Genomic DNA, 22264 nt, shown 5'->3' on the forward strand with positions numbered 1-22264 from the left:
ATAACTGCCGTCAGAGCCTGTACCATGTTCTCTCACCCCGTTCCTGAACTATTCTGTTTACCTTCCCTTGACTACTAGCCCAGAATAACTGCCATCAGAGCCTGTACCATGTTCTCTCACCCCGTTCCTGAACTATTCTGTTTACCTTCCCTTGACTACTAGCCCAGAATAACTGCCATCAGAGCCTATACCATGTTCTCTCACCCCGTTCCTGAACTATTGTGTTTACCTTCCCTAGTTCTTATGCGACTGACATTCATGTCTGCAATGTCTGTTGCCCTGTTCAAGACTTTTATGCTTGAGGTTTGCTGACCCTATAAAATGACTTAGATAGCCACTCTATACTTTTCAAAAGTTGCCTTGTGTCATGTCTTCCGTGAGTGTGTGATAGAAACTAGCGAAGCATTGCAGCAGACTTTGGGGAAGGTGTGATACCAAGCTGACTTTCATTCACAGATGGAAAGATTTTCATGGCGATTTTGGAAAATTGTGGGGTTTGCTTATAGAATCAGTAACAAACCCTTTCCAATCTTGATCTTTTAAATTCCTTTCCTTGAATTTTCTGCAGTATCGATGTATGTCACTGTCCAGTTGTTCTAGCACTAGAACAATGCAGCAATGTGTACAACCCTAGGCTTTACAGGTACTGTGATAGCACTAGAATAATGCAACAATGCACTCAGCCCTAGGCTTTACAAGTAATGTGATACTCTTTAGCCTAAGATAAAGAAACAGGTTCACTCACACACCTCCCCTTAGCATGGTGACTATCCCATGTGTCACACCTGTTTATTTGGGGGAGGGTCATGGAGTGCCTATAGAGGACAGAGGACAACTTTTAGGAATCAGTTCTCTGACTCCACCCTGTGCATCACAGGAATCAGACGAGGCAAGTATCATAGCCACTGAGCCATCTTCTTGGCAGCCCATGTCTAACATTCACATGGACACACTGAAATCCTGGTAAGGTAGGGCCTTTATATTTGATTTTACTATTCAGATTTATTCTAGAAAACAGAGGTAAAAGAGCAGTGTTCCTTTCCCTGTATTTCAGTGTTGCTCCCTCTACCTCTTAGCATTGATTTCCAATATTGTTTGGCTTTACACATTTCTGGTAAAGTAGATATGCGGTCATTGAATTCTTTTAGGTTTTCTTATCCAACAATGTCCTTAACTCTTGGATTTGCTGAGTTGACAAATGTACCTGTTAATATGTTGATAGAATATGGAGGCTGTGAGTCAATTTAAGAACTTTCCAACATATTAATTTATAAAATATTCCCAACAAAGTAGTCTTCTTTCTGCTATCATTTGTTTTGAGAAATCTACAATCTTTTGAAACATTTTCATTTGATGTTATTGTCCCTGTTGACTTTTAAGATTTTTAAATATTTCCCATAGATTTTGGTGCTTAAGGATATGTTTAGGTACTTGTTTGATATTTATCTGGAATTCACAAAGGTTTTATGTGTGAGTGTGTATGTGTGTGTGTGTGTGTGTGTGTGTTTCCTTTTAGTGATTTGCTGCCTCTGAATTTACACTCTTTCTGGTCTCCAAAGATCAGAGTTTTGGGAAGAGGGGGTATAATAAATATATCCCATTAACAGCTGAGCATTCTACAGTCTGTTTTTGGTTATTTTATAAATTATAGGTATGTTGTCATTTTAATTTACAAATAATTATAGTTTTGGACGGGGAGGACACTAAAGAGAACTTAGACTCAGGAATTTTTATCTTTCCTTCCCTCTTCTCTATCCTTCTTTCTTAGGTAACAGGAAGGGAGTTGAAAAGGAAAAAGGGGGCTATAGTAACTTTAATAAAAAATTAGACAAAAAAGGTTAGTTATTAAATTTACTCTCAAACAAAGCATTTTATAGCCATTATCTTACATTAGAAGAAATCTTTATATTTTGATGTAGAATTGAAGTTATCTTTTCTTACATTGGTACAGAATTTATATATTAATACAGGTTTAAGGTTTTCATTGGTATAAATCTTTGTATAGTGATATGAAATTTAAAATTAATTTTGTTACTCTTAGACATTGTACTTGTCCAACTCATTTAAAAATACAAAGCTTAGACTCAGTCCTTTTAACCACTGCTACTTCAAACTGTCTAAAATAATTAAGCAATGCAAGTTAATAGTCAGTCAAACTCATGGTCATGTTAGATTCTAATTTAGTTAATTATGATAAAAAATGTTTTCAAGGTTATTCAAACAGTAAATAGCTAAAAATAATCAATATTTAACAATTCAGTTATGATATATATAGATAGATGGTCTTCAAAAGCATCAGAGATCCACAGAATATGGCATTTAAAATCATTTCATTATTAAAAGATCTTTTGATTACAAGGCAGATCTGCTCCTAACAGTAGCCATTCCACTTCAAAGGAGATGAGCATCAATACCTCTATGTGGTGTTGTTTCACTTGTAGCAACATAGCCACTGAACAATGCCCTCATTTCATTTACACACAGAATGCTGTCCAAAAAAGGACAAATGGATGCAGGATAGTCAACTACTAAGCTCTGATAAGACAGCATAAGCCAGCCCTCCTTAATTCATTCTTCACGTAAGGTCTGTCAGATGTTCTGGACCAAAAGGCTGAAGATAGATGCTCCAACTTTATAAAAATATTGGAGACTGTTCAGGCAGCTAGCCATCTCTGCCAATTGTTTAAATTTTGGAAGCTATGTTCCTGCATACTCAAATATATATTCCTTCTTAAATTTCTGATGGAGTTCAAAACTAAATAGTTATAGTCTCAGCATTAAACTTAAGTTGTTTAGCATTATAGATTTTTCTAGATTTGAAAGAATGGTTTTCATATGCTAATACAAGTTAAAATCAAACATGATTGAGGTATAGAATTGTAAACTTATTAAGTTAGGATAGACAATAAAATACTTTATCTTAGACTGGACATTGTAAGAGTATATTATACCTTATAATTTGCATAATTGTTATAACTTTGTTCAAAATATTATCTTAGAGAAAAGAGCCTTTTTAATTGGACAAAAAAAGGGGCAAATGTAGTGGGTTGCCCTAATGCTAATTTGAGGCCCCCATGACTGGATGCCCCAGAGACAAGAGAGTCGGCACGTAAATTGTGATTGGTAAATAAAAATGCCAACCGCCTATAGCTGGGCAGAAGAGATATAGGCGGGGTTTAGAATTCATGAGCTTGGAGAGATGAGAACAAGGAAGAGAGAAGAAGGTGCAGGAGAAGAGGAAGGAGAATCTGCCATGGGATAGCTGAGCCATGAAAACATGGCCCTGAGGGCTGCCCAGTTGGAGTTAAGAGCAGCCCAGGTGAAACATAGAAAATAATAAGTAATAACTCGAGGTTATCGGTAGGAAAGTAGATCTAACAGCATGGAGGGTAGGCAGCTGCCCAGCAATTGTGCTGCTTAAGGCATATTAACAATATAAAGGCTGTGTGTATATGTGTCTTTTATCCAGGAATTTAATAACCAAAGGTGGGGTAGAAACCCCAGGCCAGAATTTAAATCATTTTCTACTACAGGAGTGTGATTAAAAATATCCCATTTAGGGCTGAGCATTCTATAGTTTGTTTTTCTCTACACTTGGGCAGTTGTGGGTCTGTGTTGATTGCCATCTACTAGAAGACTTTCTGATGAGGACTGAGAGATGTATTAATCTGTGTGCAAAATGACTTGGCTCTCCAGCCCCAGATTCTTGGCCTGATGTAGGTGCCAGGTATGGGTTCCATCTTACAGGACTTCACAAACATTCTTAACTATGTACATATACTTCAACAAACAAAATTGCTTCATCGTTATGTTTCTCTATTTATGTGTATTATTTTGTGATTCCCATCTCTACTTTCATATTTTGGTTGTTATTTTGGGAGTCCCTGAAACCCTGTCCACATTTTTCTGTTTTCTTTGTGTTCTTTGGTTTGCCTGTTTCCTGATCCTTGAGTGTGTTGAATGTTGGGATGAGTCTACTATATACCTGACAAGTGTTTGGTTTTTTTTTTCAGATATTGTAATATTTCTACATTTCTGCCAAGAATTGACTTTCCATACAAGTGTGTTATATTACTGGGTGCCATGAAGCTTGTTTTTCTAGTTGTCTAAGATTGGCATTTGCTGATTACATTTCCCCTTTATGTTTAGAATCTAGCCTAAGGCCTTCCCAGCATGCTATGTTTACGTGCCACCAAATAAACTACAAGCCTATGCATACTTAAATTTTGACCTGTTAAGTAGTTTGAATTCTAGTCTTTCTGTTGTGTGTAGACTCTAGTCCCTAACAAAGCATGCTGTAAAACAAAATCATTATCACAAAATATCATTAGGTCCAGACAAAACTTCTGCTTTGACTGCTGTTAGGCAACAAGGTCTGTTAACCTTAGACCTTGTAGTGCTTTAAATGTTAGTTGAGATATCTAAGTGAATGTTGGAGTGATCCACAACAGTAACTTGGGGCTTCAGCTGAGGCATGCATCCTTACATGTGGATCAGGCGAGCCTCTCCTATTTTCTCTTAACATTTCCTACACTAGCCTGTAAGTATCACCTTGTCTGGTGTAAAGACAGAGCTTCCATTGGAGTTTTCATTTCTAGGTCAGGTAGCCATTCTGTGCCTGCTTTGAGGGGGGAGCTACAAAAGGGAGAGCAATGGAAGGAAGAGGAAACACCTGGGTTGCCTTTCCAAGTTTTAATCACACTCCAGAATCACATACATGAATCCTGAAAAATCTTGGTTGTTTACCTGGAGGTCTTAGTTGTAATCAGTAAGTGAATGCGTTATGATCTTACATCTGTGAGAGAACAAAGCTTCAAAATGTGGGTTTTGACGACTATCTGGATTCAGAACTTAATATGCTGTATAGTGTTCCTCTTCAAAGCAATGTAACAGTAGAAGTAGATCTTCTGAATTAAATACAGCCACAGCCTCTTGAAAATCTCCAACAGATCATCTCTGTGATCTCTAACAACAGACGCAGATTTGTTTACTGTTAGGAAGGTACTGAAAACATTCCTTTTTCTGGGGACGAGGAGGAGAAAGGAACACGGAGGCAGGTCATGAAATTTAACACCACGAGTGACATGTGGTCTGGTTTGAACCTGGTCAGTAGACAGGCACCAGCCCCAGTCTGGGTCTCACTTCAGTGTGCAGTGTTCTCATACAGCTGGGAGTCACCTCCAGAAACAAATGAGCCAGGTCTTCACCCAAATGAGAGATTTACCATGTTTATCCTTTCAGAAATTCGAGGAAATGTCAAAGCCTGTGGAAGGGTGTGGACAACATTGATTATCTCTGCAAGCATGCTTCTGGGTGCCGCCCCTTTCCTTTGTGACCATGACATCCTCACACGTGGACTTGTTTTGAAAAATGATTTACATATGTCGTTCCAGGGCCTCTTGTGACAGTAGTAGTTTCAAAAGTAACACTACTAACCTATAAACAAGAAGGAAAAAAACAACAGTAGCTTACTGAAAGAGTTGTTGCTGTATTTATGGTATGCTGCTAGCTTATACACATTGTCCCTCCTAATCCTGCCAACGACTGTTTGGCAGATAAGTAACAAACACAGAGCTTCGTATGCCAAGGCCACACCAATGAGTAGCAGAACCTACCTACCTAGGATGCAGTATTGCCAGCTCTGCCATGGCTAAGGCTGGAGTTCCCAAGAGGACATGAGTAGCAGCTTCTGTCAGGTGAGGCAATCATTATAAGCCAGCATTCCCTGTCACTTCCGTTGGCAGGAACTCCCCCAGTGGGAGTGTGTGGTGAGCTGCCACATTTAAAAGCTGGGCAGTGAGTCAGATTCAGTTTTTAACTTGGGCTTCCTCCATCTTTCTCCATTGTGAGACTTGATCAGATGAATAAAACTAGTCCCAGCAAATCAGCAAACAAAGTGCTGTTGTCTTTGTGAATGGCTGTAGGGACAGCCAGCCAAGTTCCCTGCTAAAAAGGGAAAATACTATTTCTCTGATCCTAATTGTGTTTAGTAATTGCAAGGTTAATTGAATACCGTTAGGAAACAGCATTCCCTGTGAGATGTTTATGTGTCAGTTGCTAAAGATACAAATGAGATTTACCTAGCATAATGGTGCATGCCTGGAACCACAGCCCTTGGGATGCTGGGACAGGAGGACCAAATGAGTTCAAAGCCAGCCAGGGCCCAGTGAGACCTCTTTTCACAAAGCAACTTTAAGTATGACTCAAGACTTCCAAAAATTCTTAGATGTGTGTTCCAAAACAAGTAGGTAGAAACCAGCTATTTACTTAGGAGAAAGTAATTTTTAAATTACTTTTTCATTTTAATGAAAAACCAGAATGGATGTCTTCAGCCTGGAACATTTATATAAGATATTGCCCATTCATGATGTGTTTCCTGAGCACCTACCATGTGCCACATACTTGTCTGGACAGGATTTATGTGCTTTGCAAGAGCTGGACCTCTGTGATGGTCACATTTCCCTCCTGCATTAGCCTTCCTCCCCATCATACTCCAGCCTGCATATATACTCCTATAAGCATCCTCTGCACTGCACCCTGTGCATGGGTGCTTCCTGTATGCTGAAGCCCTTCTTAGCTCTCTTCTGTGTCACTCAAGGCATCCAAATCCAAGTTTACCACTGAGTCTACTGCTTATTGTTATAGGCACTCACACAGGAGTTAAATGAAAGCCACTTCAGTAGCATACACCATCTCATAAAGCAAATCCACTCACAGGCCATGTCTGGCAACTCCCTAGAACTCAGAAGTAACCCAGGCTCCTTGTTTCCTGCTGTTCTAAGGGAGTTATTCTGTTGCCTCTGCTCACACCTTCCTGTTTATCATGTCCATGTTCAAACTAGCAGAAGGGAGAGAGGGAAAGCACATTGCTCAGACACTGGACACAGTTGTTCAGCTGCCAGTTAGTTCACTGCCCAGCACAGCTGCACCTAACTGCAGAGGACACTGGGAAGCTTCATGCTTTAACCCACCGGCAAAACATTCTGCTAAACTCTGGGTTCTCTTACTAATGTGGAAGAAAGGCATGTTGGGAGGAAACCATCTCTAACACACCCTTCCCTCAGGGCTGAGGAAATGCAGTTATCAAAGAGGCCTTCCACGAGCTTGTTCACTAGGACTCCTTCCTGGGAGTCTGTCCCAAGAACACAAGCGTTTTCATCCAAATCATGTCATAAGGTCATATACCTACCTACAACTTTATAGATGGGTCTGGTTGCTGCATCTCCTCACTTTTCCTAGGAAAGAGACTTTACTCTGTTAGCCATATGACTCAGCCTCCAGTGAGTACAGTTCAGCTGGGAGGGATAGAGAGTCAAGCCACCATGTAGAGCTCCACCTGTTCATTTCCTCACGACCCCAGCCTTTCCCTTTCTTAGGGAGGCTCTAGAGATAGTCTCTTACCGTAGCAGCCACATGCCTCTACGTACATATAATAAGCTAGAAGGATACAAAATGAAAAGTCCATTTCTCAGCCTCACTGACCACACTGCAGGTACTCAGCAGCAACTGTGACTGAGTCACTTTGTGCACAGTAGCTGACAGTCCTTTATGCCAGCAGCCCTTGGGCAGTGCTGCCCTAGGAAAGCTAGTCAACAGAGAGACAATGTCAAATGCTCTTAGCCTCTCCTCTGTAACTTTCTCTAATGGAGAATCTGAGCTTTTCCTATTTAAATGGAAATCTATCTGGTGCCTGCTCCATATGCAAATGTTCTCTTGGGTGATTCTTACCTGTGACAGAATTGATGGGGAGTCTGGTAAATCACAAGCATTCTTCACCTCATTATAAATACACTGCAGATGTGAAGTTGCAAAGTGTGGAAGCCAGAAATGTGAATGCTGCTTTCAATGTGTTTTAATGGGTGTTTTCTGCATCTTGTTATAACCCAGGGACCTGGCTGCACGGAACTGCCTGGTGGGTGAAAATCATACTCTGAAAATCAGTGACTTTGGAATGTCTCGGCAAGAAGACGGTGGAGTGTATTCATCTTCTGGCTTAAAGCAGATTCCTATTAAATGGACAGCACCGGAAGCTCTTAATTATGGTATGAATACTCAGGCTTTCCTTTTGATAGTAAGCATGGCTTGGATCAGCAGGAAGCACTCACAAGTGTGGCTGGGGTAAGGCAGCATCCGGGCTGGAACTACTTTAGGAACAACACTGGATGAGAAGTGTTCTTGTGTGCGAGATTGCTAGTCTATGAACATGACTAGATGTCTGAGAATTCTGTGCAGAATGTGATTACCTGCACAGCTGTACATCCGATGTAGCTGTGGCTCTGGCCCATTGGTTTGAATGTCTTGTAACTGGTCTAGTAATCTCATCTAAGGTTAAACTGTCAGTCAAGTCTCCAGGATCTTGAGCTCAGCCTCTGGAACTTATATAAATCTTGACCAAAGAGAAAGTTGGGTATTGCTTTTTATAAGAGCAGGAATTTCTTTTTTCCACTGAAATTTTTAAAAATATCCCTATCCTAAGAAACTCAGAAGACAATGCATGGGAGTCAGTGCATGTTACCACAGTTGTTAGATGTATGGTTAGTACTGTATTTTCATAGAAGCGTGTTTTCTGCACCCAATGATATAAAGTATAAAGTAGTATAAAGTAGTTGAACTTCTTGAGGAGCTACCAAACTTTTTTCTAAGTAAAGATCTGAGTATATGTAATTGGGTTGTTGAGGCTGAGTCAGATGCCTCCTGCCAGCAAGAGGGGCTTTTGTGAGCTTTCTAGTGATTGTAAACCAACCTAGGGTTCAGTGGAATCCCCATCATCTCCCACAGGATTCTTCTCTGAAGTAGGTGCTCCTCCTTATGGGCTGTATCCCTAAGGGAAACAATCACTGCATGAAAGGTGACAGAGGTTTTCTATAGATACAAAGCATTTGTAAAAACCTTTGTAACTGGGTTTTCTCCTTGTGATTTAAGTGCTATGGCTAGCAAAAGTGGACCTCTTAACCACACTGTGCTTTAATGAATACCTGTCTACATTTACAAATGTCAGGACTAACTTTAGACATGAGGACCAGACAGATGTAAAGTATTTTTAAGTCAAAAGGACAAGTATGACGCCCTTCGATTGACACTCAGGGACATTGTTTTAGCTGACTTTGATATGGATTTTGTAAGATGCAGAAAAATTTAGGTGATTGAGGAAGAGACTCTAGATACACATGCCAGCTTACCATGGATTGTCCCGTCCAAGAGGAAGTACCTGAGAGAGACACAGCCTCAGGGTCAGCCTCAGCAGCTCACAGTTTTTTAATGGAAGATTGGCTGCAGAGCCCTGCAGTTGTTTTTGCTTTTTAAAGCAGGGTTGGGGACAGCAATTATCTCATGAAAGTCCTCACTTCTTGTTGTACTTCAGGTTTAGACTTACTTCCTATCCCTCTCTTCCCAACTGATCCCTCTTGCTTGCCCCAGGATGCCAGAATATTGCCCAGGTCTCCCATTAAGAAGTCAGGAAGATAAAAACAGTCCTATGTCCAAGGACCCATCTTCTAGAAGCTTTGGCTTAGGTCTGCTGGGTTAAGCTGTGCTGTTAGTGTTACTTAAAACATTTTTAAAGGGCACCGCCCACCCCCCATCTTTAGCCACCTAATTCCCCTCTCCATGCTCATGTTCAAGTCATGGAGGTGTAAGGTGTGACTGTCGATCTTAGAGTGTGTCACGCTCAAGGGAGGAGGAGGTTATTTCTGGTTTATGCTTCCAGAGGGACATGGTGTGTCCTGGCAGGGAAGACATGGCAGCAGGGGACTGGCTCACACACTGCATCAGGAAACAGTGCTGGAGCATAAGGCATAAGCACCTGCCCCCATGACCTGCTTCCTCCAGCCAGGCTTCCTGGCCTTCCCAGACACCATCGCCCCTAGGGACCAATTGACCACACACACATGAGCCTGTAGGGGACATCTCACATTCAATCCTCAGCTCTCCCCAGTAATTAAACGGCAGGACACTCAGACAACATAACTTGTATCTCTTCCACTCCCAGTCCAGTTTTCAACAAAAGTACAGGGTTTATAAAGAAACGGGTAGTCTATTGATCTTCAACTAAGAAATAAAGTCATTTATCTGTCCATTACTGAAAAGGTTTTCCAGCAGGGAGTGAGATAAGGGGTCTTCCCTAGGGAAGAGCACATCAATAGGTTGCCCCTAAACATGCACACAAGTAACAGGATACGGACTGAAGAGGCTACAGTTATATATATGTATACACATATATATACACATACAGAAATATATATGTATACACATGCTTGCAGTGAGAGTCAGAAGGGGAACATGGGAGGGTTTGGGTGGAGTAAAGAGAGAAATTATGTAATTATAGTCTCAAAAATTATTTAACAAGTTAACCATTGGCCACCTGCTTGTTTGGAGATCATAGTGGAGCCCACAACATAACTAAGCAGACGTTCCTCTCAGTTAAATGGTGTGATGTAACTACTGAGACCCTGGAATGAGAGGGACTCAGGATTTTCTGCTTCCATGTTGCTGGCTAGCTGGCCTGGGCAAGATGTCTCCTCCTCTATGCATATGTAAATTTAGAGCCATCTCTCCAGCTCACTGGGTACCATGAGGGTCAGACAGTTGAAGCAGCAGCACAGTGCCCTCAGTTTACTCTGCAGTGGTGACATTAGCCAGGTTCAAAGGTCAGGCAGGTGGCATAGCCCAAGTGGGATCTGTTTACAAAGTGCCTTTCTTGATCTCCTCCAGACAGTACTTTACCAGATAAAATGTAAGTCTACATAACTTAAGTTCTTCCCAAAATTAGCCTTAACCTTTAGCCACCAAATGAGTTTCAAGAAAAGCCTTGATGTGTAGAGAAGAAAAGTAATTTTCCTAAGCCAGCAGCACTGGCAATGTCCGTAATTACCTCCCAGCTCAGCCGGAAGCTGATTTCCACAGCTGCGGTGGATAATGAGTGTGTGCTGCAGGCTGAGGACTGCACCCCAGCACAGGCAGACTCTCGGCCATTTTACTCTCTTCCAGAATGGAAGAGGCCATTCTGGTTTAGAGGAACGTGACCATTTTCTAGGAGTGTCATTTACAAATCCTGGGGTAGCAGATGGATAGGAAATGCTATGGTTCAAGAGACCTTCATGCTGTGTGTGGTGACATATGCCTGTAACCCAGCACTGGAGAGGCAGAGGTAGGAGGGTCTGGAGATAAAGGCCAACCTATATCATACACATATAGACCTGTGGCGGGGGGGGGGGGGGTTCACTTCAAGAACAGAAAATGCCATCAACAGTACTGCAGGTGGGGTTTAGATGTAACAGTGTGTATGTGCCATGTGTTAGACTGGGAGGGACATTTCTGCTGCTTCTCCATGATTTCCTATCCATCTCCACAAGGCTTCCTGGGTAGGATTTTATCTCTGTGCTTCTGCTGAAAGCGACCAAAAACATTCCTAAGAGTTCAGCTTATGTAGCTCAATAAAACAGGTGCACCAAGATATTTTGACAAAACAAGACACCATGTAATTTGAAGAAGTTGTTTTTTATCAGCCAGCTATGTTAATTTCCAGTCTATTCAGACCACATAGAGAAATGTATTTTTTGCAAATGAAACTATCGGTGGAGAAAATGAGACCTTTAAGCATGTAAGAATATCTACAAACAGTGATGAGAAAAAATTGAAGTTAAGAAACTTTCCTTAATGCTTTAAGTTTGTTTGTTATTTTACTGGAAAGAAAATGACACAGACAGAAGACCAAACTGTAGGAATCTGACTTACTTAATTTCCTAGGCATTGATATGTGCAAGGGTGTGTGTTTATGAGATGCACATCTTGAGGAAGGACATAAGCCTGCATGCTGGCTGAATTCTTGTTCTTGGGGAAGGGAAGAACCATTTGTAGCTCATTTAGTTGAACTAGCCTCCTGAAGACTTCATTTGATTGTTACCATTACTAGCCCTGGCATTAAGGCGAGTACTGAGAATGGGATGTTGCTGTGGTGTCCTATGGAAGTCTGACTGTGCCGTCTGGAGGCTGACAAGCTGATACGCATTGCCAGAGCCACTGTCTTCTCACCCTATTCACTCACTGGGTTATGATTATCTCCTCCCTTTCAGGGAGATACAGTTCTGAAAGTGACGTGTGGAGCTTCGGCATCCTCCTCTGGGAGACCTTCAGCCTAGGAGTTTGCCCATACCCTGGAATGACAAACCAGCAAGCACGAGAGCAAGTGGAGAGAGGTGAGCCAAGGCCTTAGTGCTTCACATCGGTGTCCACCAGGCAAGTGGTGCCCATGGCACGCCCGCGCACTGGCTTTGGGAGAAGAATCACAGTGCTGTTTAAGACACAATAAGGAGGAAAGATGTTAGAGAAGTCTGTTTTGGAATACTATGGATGCTACAGCTCCTACAGAACAGAAGCAAACATTTGCAAGCCTGTCTGACCTGTGGCCCTTAGGTAGCTTCCAGCTAAGCATAGCTGTGAACATGGCAACACAACTGTAAATGCATTTGAAGCATTCTTGGTTCTGTTTGTTTGTTTTTTGGGTGTTTGGTTTTGTAATTTGTTTCCTAACGTAATTGCACAGTTCTTGAGTGTCAACTGTGTACATAGCAGTCCTGCCTCTGTATCACAGTAAGTAAAGGCCAGGTGCTCAGCACGGAGAGAGAGAAAGAAGGTAGACTGCCTTAGAGAGGTGTTAAATTCCACACTAGATAAGTCCCTTAATTCTCCAGGTGAAAATGCTTCTTGTTTCCAGAAGGAATTCCAAGAAGCTGTAATGTAAAGAAACACCAGGGTGCTCCAGACAGAGGCAGGGTGGCAGTAGCACCCCACACATGCTTGTGTGGGACACAGCTTCCAACAAGAGGGATGTTGTTCAGATGATTGCCTGAGTGTGGCGGTAGCCTGCCTTCCTTCCTTGAACCCACACCTCCTAGCACAAGCCCCCAATGCTGCTAGACACCAGCCTGTTCTCAGTTCACTGTTGAATGTGTGTATAAACCCCAGCCACACCTGCCCTGTCTGTCTGATCATTATGGAAGGTACTTCTTAGAACAACTAAAATAGGCTTTTATATATGCTAGAGCCTACTTCTGACTTGCTGACAAACACGTGGCTCTGAGATTGTGTGTTCTGCATCACCCACACGTGCGTGCTCGGGAGCGTGTTTATGACACTGACACAGGGCTTTGCTCTCTACCCCACTTACTGCATAAGGTGCTAACATTTACACACAGCGTAATGCCCTTACCCCCCTTTCTGAGCTCTCAACTCTTGTCTTGTATCTTCAGGATACCGGATGTCAGCCCCACAGAACTGTCCAGAGGAGATCTTTACAATCATGATGAAGTGTTGGGATTACAAGCCTGAAAACCGCCCTAAGTTCAACGATCTTCACAGAGAGCTCACTGTCATTAAGAAGACGATCACATAGTGCCAGCCAGGGCTGGATGCCGCCTGTAGGACTCTGTCCTCAGTCACCCCGACTTTATACCACCTCACTGCAACCGTCATTGAAGGTTATGTTTTTTATTAACTGGGTTTTTAAAGTATGTTCCACTTTAAACTATGTTAAAGGCAAATCTATTCAAGAAATAAATAGTCCTACCCAGAGCTGTATTAGCTAACCACAGCAACCCTGCCATTTGATACCACTGTAAAGAGAAAAGCACAGGCCTAATGGGAAAGGCCAAAAAAAAAGGTCTATCTTTAATACCTAGGACAATCGGTGTTCACCAAGGTTTTCTACTCTAGGCACAGCCTGTGGGCTGCTGTCTTCTGCCACAGGCCCTCCTCGGTTGGTGCTATAAACAGCCTTGGTAGCGCATGCTTGCAGGATACGTGCCCACCACAGTTGCTCTCCACTCTGCCAAGGCGAGGTTGTATCTATAAATATAATCATATATTGGGAATCATTTGGACTTCCTAGGGTTTCTCTTTCTTTTCTGTCAGAACAAGCCTGGTGAGAACATCACACTCCCGTGTCATTTTGTCTTTTACTTCCCCAGTCCAGGCTACAGAAAGTGGTGCACAGAAAATTTCCAGAGAGCTCAGGGCACAGAGGCAGCGGCTTCTGCAGGACACTGCAGAGGACAAGGATGACAGGAAGCATGTGTGAGCAGCTAGCCAGTGTTCACCAGGGAGAAGAAAGCAAGAGTGCCTGCCTTCCTCCCAGATGTACGCCTTCAGAATACCCTATATCTGGGTCTCAATTCCCTAACAAGGTCTAAGAAATTTTCAGGAGTTCATAGAGCCCAGTGGAAACTTTCTTAGATACTAACGTCCACAGGAAGAACAGCATGGTTCTGATTGTGTGTCTTCATCCTAGGAGACAATCCCAGAATGAAAGTCCCTTTACTTGTACCAGTTTCTGGGTCTTCAGAATCCATGATGCACGGTTACAAACACATCCACATATATCTACTGAAGTGCAGGGCTGCTGTGAATGAAATGGACGGGCCAGATGTCAAGTCAGCGTTGATGATGAAAATCTCTAGGGACACCCACACCTCTATCTCCTCTTTTCCACTAAAGCCACTCCCTGGAAATCTTACTGATAATGCACAGGTACATAAGCACACCATTAAAGTGTCTCCTGTGGATCTAATGTACATCAGGTAAAACCAGGCTGTGACTGAGCTGAATCTTAGCTGTGTCAAGGACTTTCCCCTGTGCACAGTTGTCTCAGGATCAGTGTCCGGGAGATGGCCTCCTGCCTGCCTGGCCGTATAGAGCATAGGTCAGACTTTGCAGGAGGCAGCTGAAGAGAAGGACTCGTATCCATCATTTCAGTCCCCTTACTAATTTTGTAATCTTAAACACATTTAGTGATTCGTAAACGCAGACTGAAGTGAAGGCATAATGAGCCTGCCCACACCATTCACTGCAGCACACAAACTAGCTTCCTCCTCCGCACAGCGCTCCCATGGGTCAGATACGGTAAATAAGCAGAGCGGCCTTCTGATGGCACACACCATGGCAACCCAAGTGCAAACTCAGGCAGTCACATTAAGGGCCCTGCTCTCCAGGCATCTGCCGGCCCTCAGAAGGAGATAAGACGTTCCCTTCCAGGATCCAACTGAATCTGTCCATGAAAAAGAGGAAAAAACCAGCCTCTCACTACTTAGCAGTCCGAGCCCAGCTCAGACAGGAGGCTGGCTTGGCTCTGCCTCTGTGAACAAGACGTGAAGCTTAATCCCTGCATTCTGGTTACAGAGAACATGGCACTGATACTCGCTCATCCAGGCTGTTAGAATTTGCAATTCACATCATAACTCCTTGCTTAAATTAACGAGGCTTTTCAAAACATCATGACATCTGCAACATTTAAATTCTATTTTATTCTTTGTCCCAGAGCAGACAGAGGTATAGTTTAAGATTAACTCATCGGGAGCCTTTCAGAATCACGTCAGTCATCTAGAATATTAAATTTAACAGAGGCACATGCATTAAGGAAAGCTTATGCAAAACATTCTTACTGTTAATTTTGTTATGCTTGAAGCATAATTTATTCATCCCTTCTGTCGATGATAATTATTGGAATTATGTACTTTAGGAGGCTAATCCATACCCAAAAAGTGCACATATAAATACAGCTCTGATTTGCAAGTTGATTTAGGGAAAAGAGGCTTCAGAAATGCACAAAACTCTACGACATCCTTGCTTAAAAAAATAATAATTGTCCACAGTGGTTTCCCGGTAACACTGGTGTGGATACACTTGAACCTGGTCACACATCTTTATTTCTCTGTCCGAGAGCTTTGTGGGCCTGTTCATGACTGCGCTCATCGGCATCCCTTCAGGTCAGCAAGCTGGGCATTTAGGAGAAGGCTGGCGAACATGAGCAGCCTGGCTTCCCTCTGCTGTATCTACCTTGAGTCACCAGGAAATCTTCCTGAGAAATGGGAGGTCATTGCTTGTCAAAGACAGAAAACTTTTCTGTCATGGCCGCATTTGGTGCGGACTCGGTGTGATCTAAGCTTTCTCCTCAATGCCGTTTTCTTAGGAAGACGATAAAGAATTACTTGGCCCTTTTCAGCCCATCATTCTGCTACCAGGGCCACAGGGGAAAAGTTTCATGTGATCCTTTCTCCTTTTTCCAAGGCTAACCAGGGACAGTAGAGTTGGTTCCTGAGTCATAGCTGGCCACCTTCCCACAAACCTCCATCCACACAGCCTGCAGTCATTCAGTGTGAGTCTCACAGAGAAAACAGAATTCCTGACTGAGAGTGTGCTAATTTCCTAAAACAACCAAGTTTCCTTCTGTGTTAGCCAGTTTCCGTCAGCTAGCTCCTCTGACGTCACCACAGCACTGTGCTAAGACTGTTGTCAAGCAAGCATGTCAGTTGCAATCTAACATGCTGCATTCAGGCAGGGAGCAGGAGGTACAGCAGGTCAGGTCTGCTGTGCAGTATGATTGTGACATGCTCTGCAAGCGTGCCTGAATATCATCTTAATGTGTGTGACCGTCCTTCAGCCATGTGTCTTTGAAGCAGAGTGACACCTAAGGGCTATCTGCCTGAGCCCCTTCCTTTCAGTACGCTCTGTTTGTCACACCGTTGGCATTCTCCCTGCCACTTGTCAGTAGACAGGATTGTCATGGGAAGACAGGCTTTCCTATTGGAGATTAGAGCCCTCATACAAAACAGCACAGCAGCCAAGAAAGAGCTGCAGAGACCCAGCTCGCTTATGTGTCAGCATCTTCAGTAGATTGGATCAAAAGTTTTATATGAAAATTGATCATTAAAGTGGCATGAGAGTTTACTATGAAAATAAAGTATTTCCTCTTATTAACAGATTTACTATACCATTAGAATGTTTTATTAGATTTTTACTTTATATTTTTCTGGGCTTATTAGTTTCATGTCAACTCTGAATACATACTTTTCTGAGAACCCAAAATGTCATTTCTGTATAAGAAAAGACCCTGATTTAAAAGCCAGCAAGATCACCCTGCTAGGAGTTACTGAGACAGATTTAAGCTCCCATAAATGTCCTTTTGAAAGTCATGTTCTAATACAGATGGTTAATCAACTATATATCATCACCCTGAGTCAGTGTGAGAAATGTCCCCCTCACCCAGGAGCCATCCCTCTGTCTTCCACTAATGCAAAGATGAAAGTCGGGAATAGCATTACACTTTGCTAACGACAAATTTCTGGAATAGTAAGAAATAACCGTGCTCCAAAATAATTCATTACTCTGGCCAGGACTAATGAACTGGGGTGCAGTGGGTCTGTCAGTGAGTTGCCCAGGTGACCTGCAGGAAGGCCAAACAAGAAATAACCAGCTCCCCATAGCATGTGGAGAAACTAGACAGAGACTGTGTCACCAGGAGCCCTGAGGAAATCCAGGGGGCCAGACCAGAAAAGAGCATCAGTCCCAAAGAGCCCACGGCAATGCCAGAGCCTCTCGCTGCAGCAGGAGCCACTTGGCACCCCACTCAGGGATGACACCATGCGAGGTGACATTCCCCTCACTGTCTTCCACTCAGTGAACGTGAGGTCCCATGTGCTCAGTCTTGAAGGAGAATAGCCAAAGCCTCTATGTTTGTACTAGTTATCAAAATTCCTTAGGTGAAGGCTACAGTGTTTCCTATCTCATTAGAAATCTGTTATGCAATAGAACCTGACCTGGGCTGAAGTTTCCTAAATGAGAACATGCTTACATCATCATGTGCTGCATTTGACTAAGTGGTTCCTGCCCTGCCGAGGGACCTGCTGAGCAGGACTCTGTGCTATACTGCACTCGGGAGGGAAACAAAGCGGCAGGAAGTTGGACAAGTAGCCATGAAAACTAGCCCAAAAAGCATTCTGAGGCAGAACACAGTGCATCAGGGTGAGGGGGCAGGTATTCCCACAAAGGGGTCCCAGGAAGACAGCACTGAGAACACCAATGAGACCCAGGGGAAAGCCCAGTGAGTGTGGACCCAGACTTAGGCTGGGGAGCAGCCAGCACAGCACCAAATTTAACACCTCAAGCCTCCACAGCCGCTGTTTGAAGGGCTCGAGTTGACTGACGGTCTTACATTCCATGCTGTCTCAGGGATCAGCAACTGGTTCTCACCAAGACTGCAGAGGGTGGGACTCAAGCCCCATTTCCTTTCATAAGCACAGGTAAACTGAGTAACAACCTACCTGAGTGTGTGTCACCAGTGCTAGAAGGAAATGGCTATGACTGTTTCAGAGTTTCACTTTATTAATTAAAAACTAATGGGACAGTTTTGGCGTCCTTACTAGCAAACTTGTAAGAGTCCTCAAACAAGAATATTGAAGTCTCTTCTTGAATTTCAGAACTGTGCACTCAAACATCTGTTAAACCAGTAAGATACAAGGTGTATATACCAGAGGACTGGGGTGCTGCACAGCAGTAACAGGCCTGCCACAGAACGTTTCCCCTCATATCTGCCATGTCAGGTACAGGAACAGTCAGGGGCACAATTCTCTTTTCTTGTTGTTGTTTTCTTGTTACTTTGTTGCTTTCCCAGAACAGAAATGCCTTCATCATCGGCTTATAAACACAAGAGTGATGTCGCAGGGGCTCCCTGCCTTACAGGGAGTATGCAGACCCGAGAAGGCAGAGCACGCAGTCTGGGAGCTGAGAGGGCATGCTCAGGTGCCCAGTGTGCTATATGAGTAGCCTATCAGTAAGGCTTTCAGAGATCTAAGGTCAGAAAGATTACTGTCCATGGGCATGTCCAGGTTGAAAATGTCCCTATTCTTGGGCTAGTAAGCTGACATCCTTCTAAAGAAATGTTGGGACAGAATAGTCTACAATAAAGCCCTGGGCATCCAGTCTTCCCACACACCAGTCTACATGAATCCTCTTTGTATCCTCTATTCCCTTCTTAAGAGCAATATCTAAATCATTCAAGTTACATCATGTTAGATGATTTCCCAAAGCCTCAAGAAAGAGGGCAGTGTGAGGGCTTGAGTTCAAAGCAAGCCAGCCTACCTAAATAGATACCCATAACACTGTGAAAACATGCTCTCCTTGGTGGTTCCCAAAGCAGCCTCCTTCCTGGAGAACCAGACGTTATCCCCTTTCCTGTTTGCTGGGAATTTCTATAGCATCAGAATAAGTATGTAATAAATGCTACCCAGCAGATCCAAGACTGGTCCAGTAAGAAGCCAGGTGTCCTCCTGTAACCACCAGCACACACCCAAACTCTGCCTCCTATCTTCTTCATGTAGCACTGACTTGCCTGACAATCATTACAGAGCAAACCATGAGCCCGTCTTCCCCAAGGCTCTAAGTGGCCTGTGTTTGGAACCTTGGGGGTTCAGGAGGCTAAGAGAGAATCAGACAGAATGGTATGGATGGATACCCTATGTAAAAAAACCTCCTTTTCAGCTCACCATTCTATGTGTTTTCTTTCTTAAGCCAAAAACCATCTTTAAGAATTTTTCGCTTACAAAGAATTTGGTGGGGAAAACTTGCTACCAACTCATAAGAAATGCCAGACTAGTGTGTACACACACAGGGCCAGGAAGCAAGCTCACGCCTCACACAGGGGATGGCTGTACTTAAATTGGATGTGGGGTGCTGAGGAGGCCCATCCCATGTTAGTTGTAATTGCTCTCCTGGAGCAGCATTCAGAAAACCAATACTACGAAAAGCACAGTTCTCAAAAAAAAAAAAAAACCACAATTTCCCATCACCCCTTAGGTCCTGGGCCTTGCACATCCATGGGGCACAGAACATGAGCACATCCCAATGGAGGCATGTTGACTCAGTGTCAGTGAGACTATTCCGTACCTTCAGCAGGTTACTGCAGCTATACTGGACAATCCAGAGGCTCTGACCAAATCAAACTTAAACTGAAGTTCATTTGCTTCCAATCCATGACCAAAGCGGCTAGAGACAAAAAAAAAAAAAAAAAAAATGCCCTTCCGTCTGCTGGAATTTCACTCTGATAACATGTCTGCTGTTAACTGTGACCTGTAAGAGTTCTCTATGTGGACACAGTTCATGTGGGATATTTCCGTTATCATCCTCCTTCATAAACCACCAAGACTGCCTGTAGAATCAGCTTCTCTAGTCAAACACCTGAAGACCCTATGTTTCAATGCCTGTAGACTTCATGTTTAGCCTGTGTTTCAGTATGTAAATGATCGAGCAGCTGGGGACCGAGGATGAGCGGTGGTACACATTCTGTTCTCTTTGCACTTTAGTTTGTGTGTAAGCTTCTTTGTTTGGTCTGGGTGCTTTTGGCGAGTCCTCTTGTGCTCTCCAAAAGCACAACCACGCAACCACACCAAGTTTAAGGATCCCTGGAAGTAGCAGAAAATAAAAGTGAGCTCTCGGAGACCCACGAACTACTCCAACTTCCTCAGGAGTCCAAGCCAACTAACCACAAAAACAGAATACTCAGCTGGTGCCCGGGCTGTCAGCCCACCCGTGTTCCTAGCACAGGCCCACAGAGAGCAGGTTCAGAACTAACGCTTTCTGAGTTGTTTCTCTGCTTGTTACTAGATAAGCTCAGCGGTGAGAGAGAAGGGCCAGCCACCTGCAGGCGAGGTGTTCCATCTATAATCAGCACCTCGAGCCAAGCACCTCTGTGGCTCTCGGAGTTTATTCAGTGCCAGTGGATGGTCATTTTAATGTCATGTTGAAGTACCTTTAATGTTTTGTTGTTGATATTATTTTAAAATAATGTATTTGCGAAGTGGATAAAAGAAACACTGGAAATCAGGTGCTTCTGAAAACGTCGAGTATAAAACATGAACAAGATCTGCGGTGGTTTATCCAGCTGTGTAAACAACCCTGAAGATGGATGGAGTGGTCAGTTGTCTGCTTTGGCTGACTGTGTCTCAGATTGTATTTATTTGTTAAGTTTTATGTTCAGAAGAAATACACCTTGAATTTTGGCTAACATTATAGAACATTCCGAAAATTGCCTTCTACATTTTTTAACACAATTTAATCATTTTTATAAATTAAGGCCACTTTTGGACAGCCTTCTTGTACCAGAGACCAATTACCATCCGTTGGTCTGCAGGCCTCTTTTTATTATGTCTTTGTAATAATGTAAAATATTTACAGCAAACTGTGCCGTGTCTTGTTTGATCTTTCTGTTGTGTTTACAGTTCCCTTCCTCTGCCACATAAATATGCTCAGAAAAGAAGAAAATGGAAGTGAGATTTCCATGGTAACTGGCCTCCTCAGACTGTAGCACTACATAGCAATTATTAGTTTTCGGTTTCTCTGTAATTAAGTGTGTAAGTCCTGATGATAATGGTGTGTGCTTCAGTCCAAGGGTCTCTTTATGTTTAGCATCAAAATTGAAATGTAGTTCAAGTACAAGATTTCTATGCGCTTTGGGAATTTGCCAGGGTTTTCTTAAATGTATTGGGGGTACGGTGTGACTATGCCTGGCCCTGTTAGGAGGTGTGGCCTTGTTGGAGAAAGACTACCACTGTTAGGGTGGGCTTTGAGATGCTCCTCCTTGCTGTCTGGAAGACCATCTTCTTGTTTGCCTTCAGAACAAGATGTAGAACTCTCAGATCTTCCTTCCTCAAGATGTGGATCACAAGTGCGCATCCATTTCTGGATTGTACTTCATTTTAGATTTAAAGTTCAAATGAAAACAATAACCAGGTAATAATAATGCCTAGATGTGACTATCCCTTGTTCAACTGCAAAGGCATAGACAAGAAGCCTAGCTGGATGGGATCTTGCCTCAAAGTCACCACTTTCTCAATATGTTAATCTCCTGGAGCACAGGACTGAGCTGCATCTCACTTCCTGGGGCCCTTTTACTACTTAAACAGTTGGTATTTTTCCTTTCTATGCTTGATCCAAATGCTCCTCATGAGAGTCAACCAGAGGACAAAGTCTATGCTAGACTTTTCTGAGACCTCCTTTGTCGATGCAGTTAATCTGATTCACTTCACTTAGACTTAGCCTCAGGTAGACTTTTCAGACAAGGGCAAAAAGCAACCACATTCTTCACCAAAATACTACAAAAACAGTCACTAGAGCACATACTAAAATTATTCTCCTCTGAAACGTGTAGAGCCTGGATCCCACAGTTCAAATCAGCACCATATTCCTAGTAGGGTGGCCCATTACATCCCACTTAAAGCATCCCATGGCTTTCCAAATCCAAAGTCCCAAAATCCACATTCTTCCAAACAAAAGCACGAACAGGCCTATCACAGTAGTATCTTACTTCTGGGATCAACTTCTTAGGGTTTCCATTGCTTTGAAGAGACACTATAACCAAGGCTAGTCTTATAAAGGACAACATTTAATTGGGGCTGGCTTACTGATTCTGAGTTCAGTCCCTTATCATCATGGCATGAAG

General features: G+C 43.0%; 1 protein-coding gene across 5 annotated transcripts in view; it reads left to right on the forward strand.

Annotated features, from left to right (window-relative positions):
* The window catches only part of Fer (FER tyrosine kinase), a 276129-nt gene extending 255122 nt beyond the window's left edge, over positions 1–21007 (forward strand). For all 5 annotated transcript variants that reach the window (XM_029470881.1, XM_021186574.2, XM_029470883.1 and 2 more), the window contains 3 exons: positions 7888–8042; positions 12072–12194; positions 13248–21007. In XM_029470881.1, coding sequence (XP_029326741.1) covers positions 7888–8042; positions 12072–12194; positions 13248–13390 — 421 coding nt within the window. In that variant the 3' untranslated portion in view covers positions 13391–21007. The remainder of the gene's footprint in view (positions 1–7887; positions 8043–12071; positions 12195–13247) is intronic.
* Positions 21008–22264: the final 1257 nt, after the last annotated feature.

The sequence above is a fragment of the Mus caroli genome, chromosome 17, assembly GCF_900094665.2.
Source record: "Mus caroli chromosome 17, CAROLI_EIJ_v1.1, whole genome shotgun sequence".
NCBI lineage: Eukaryota > Metazoa > Chordata > Mammalia > Rodentia > Muridae > Mus > Mus caroli.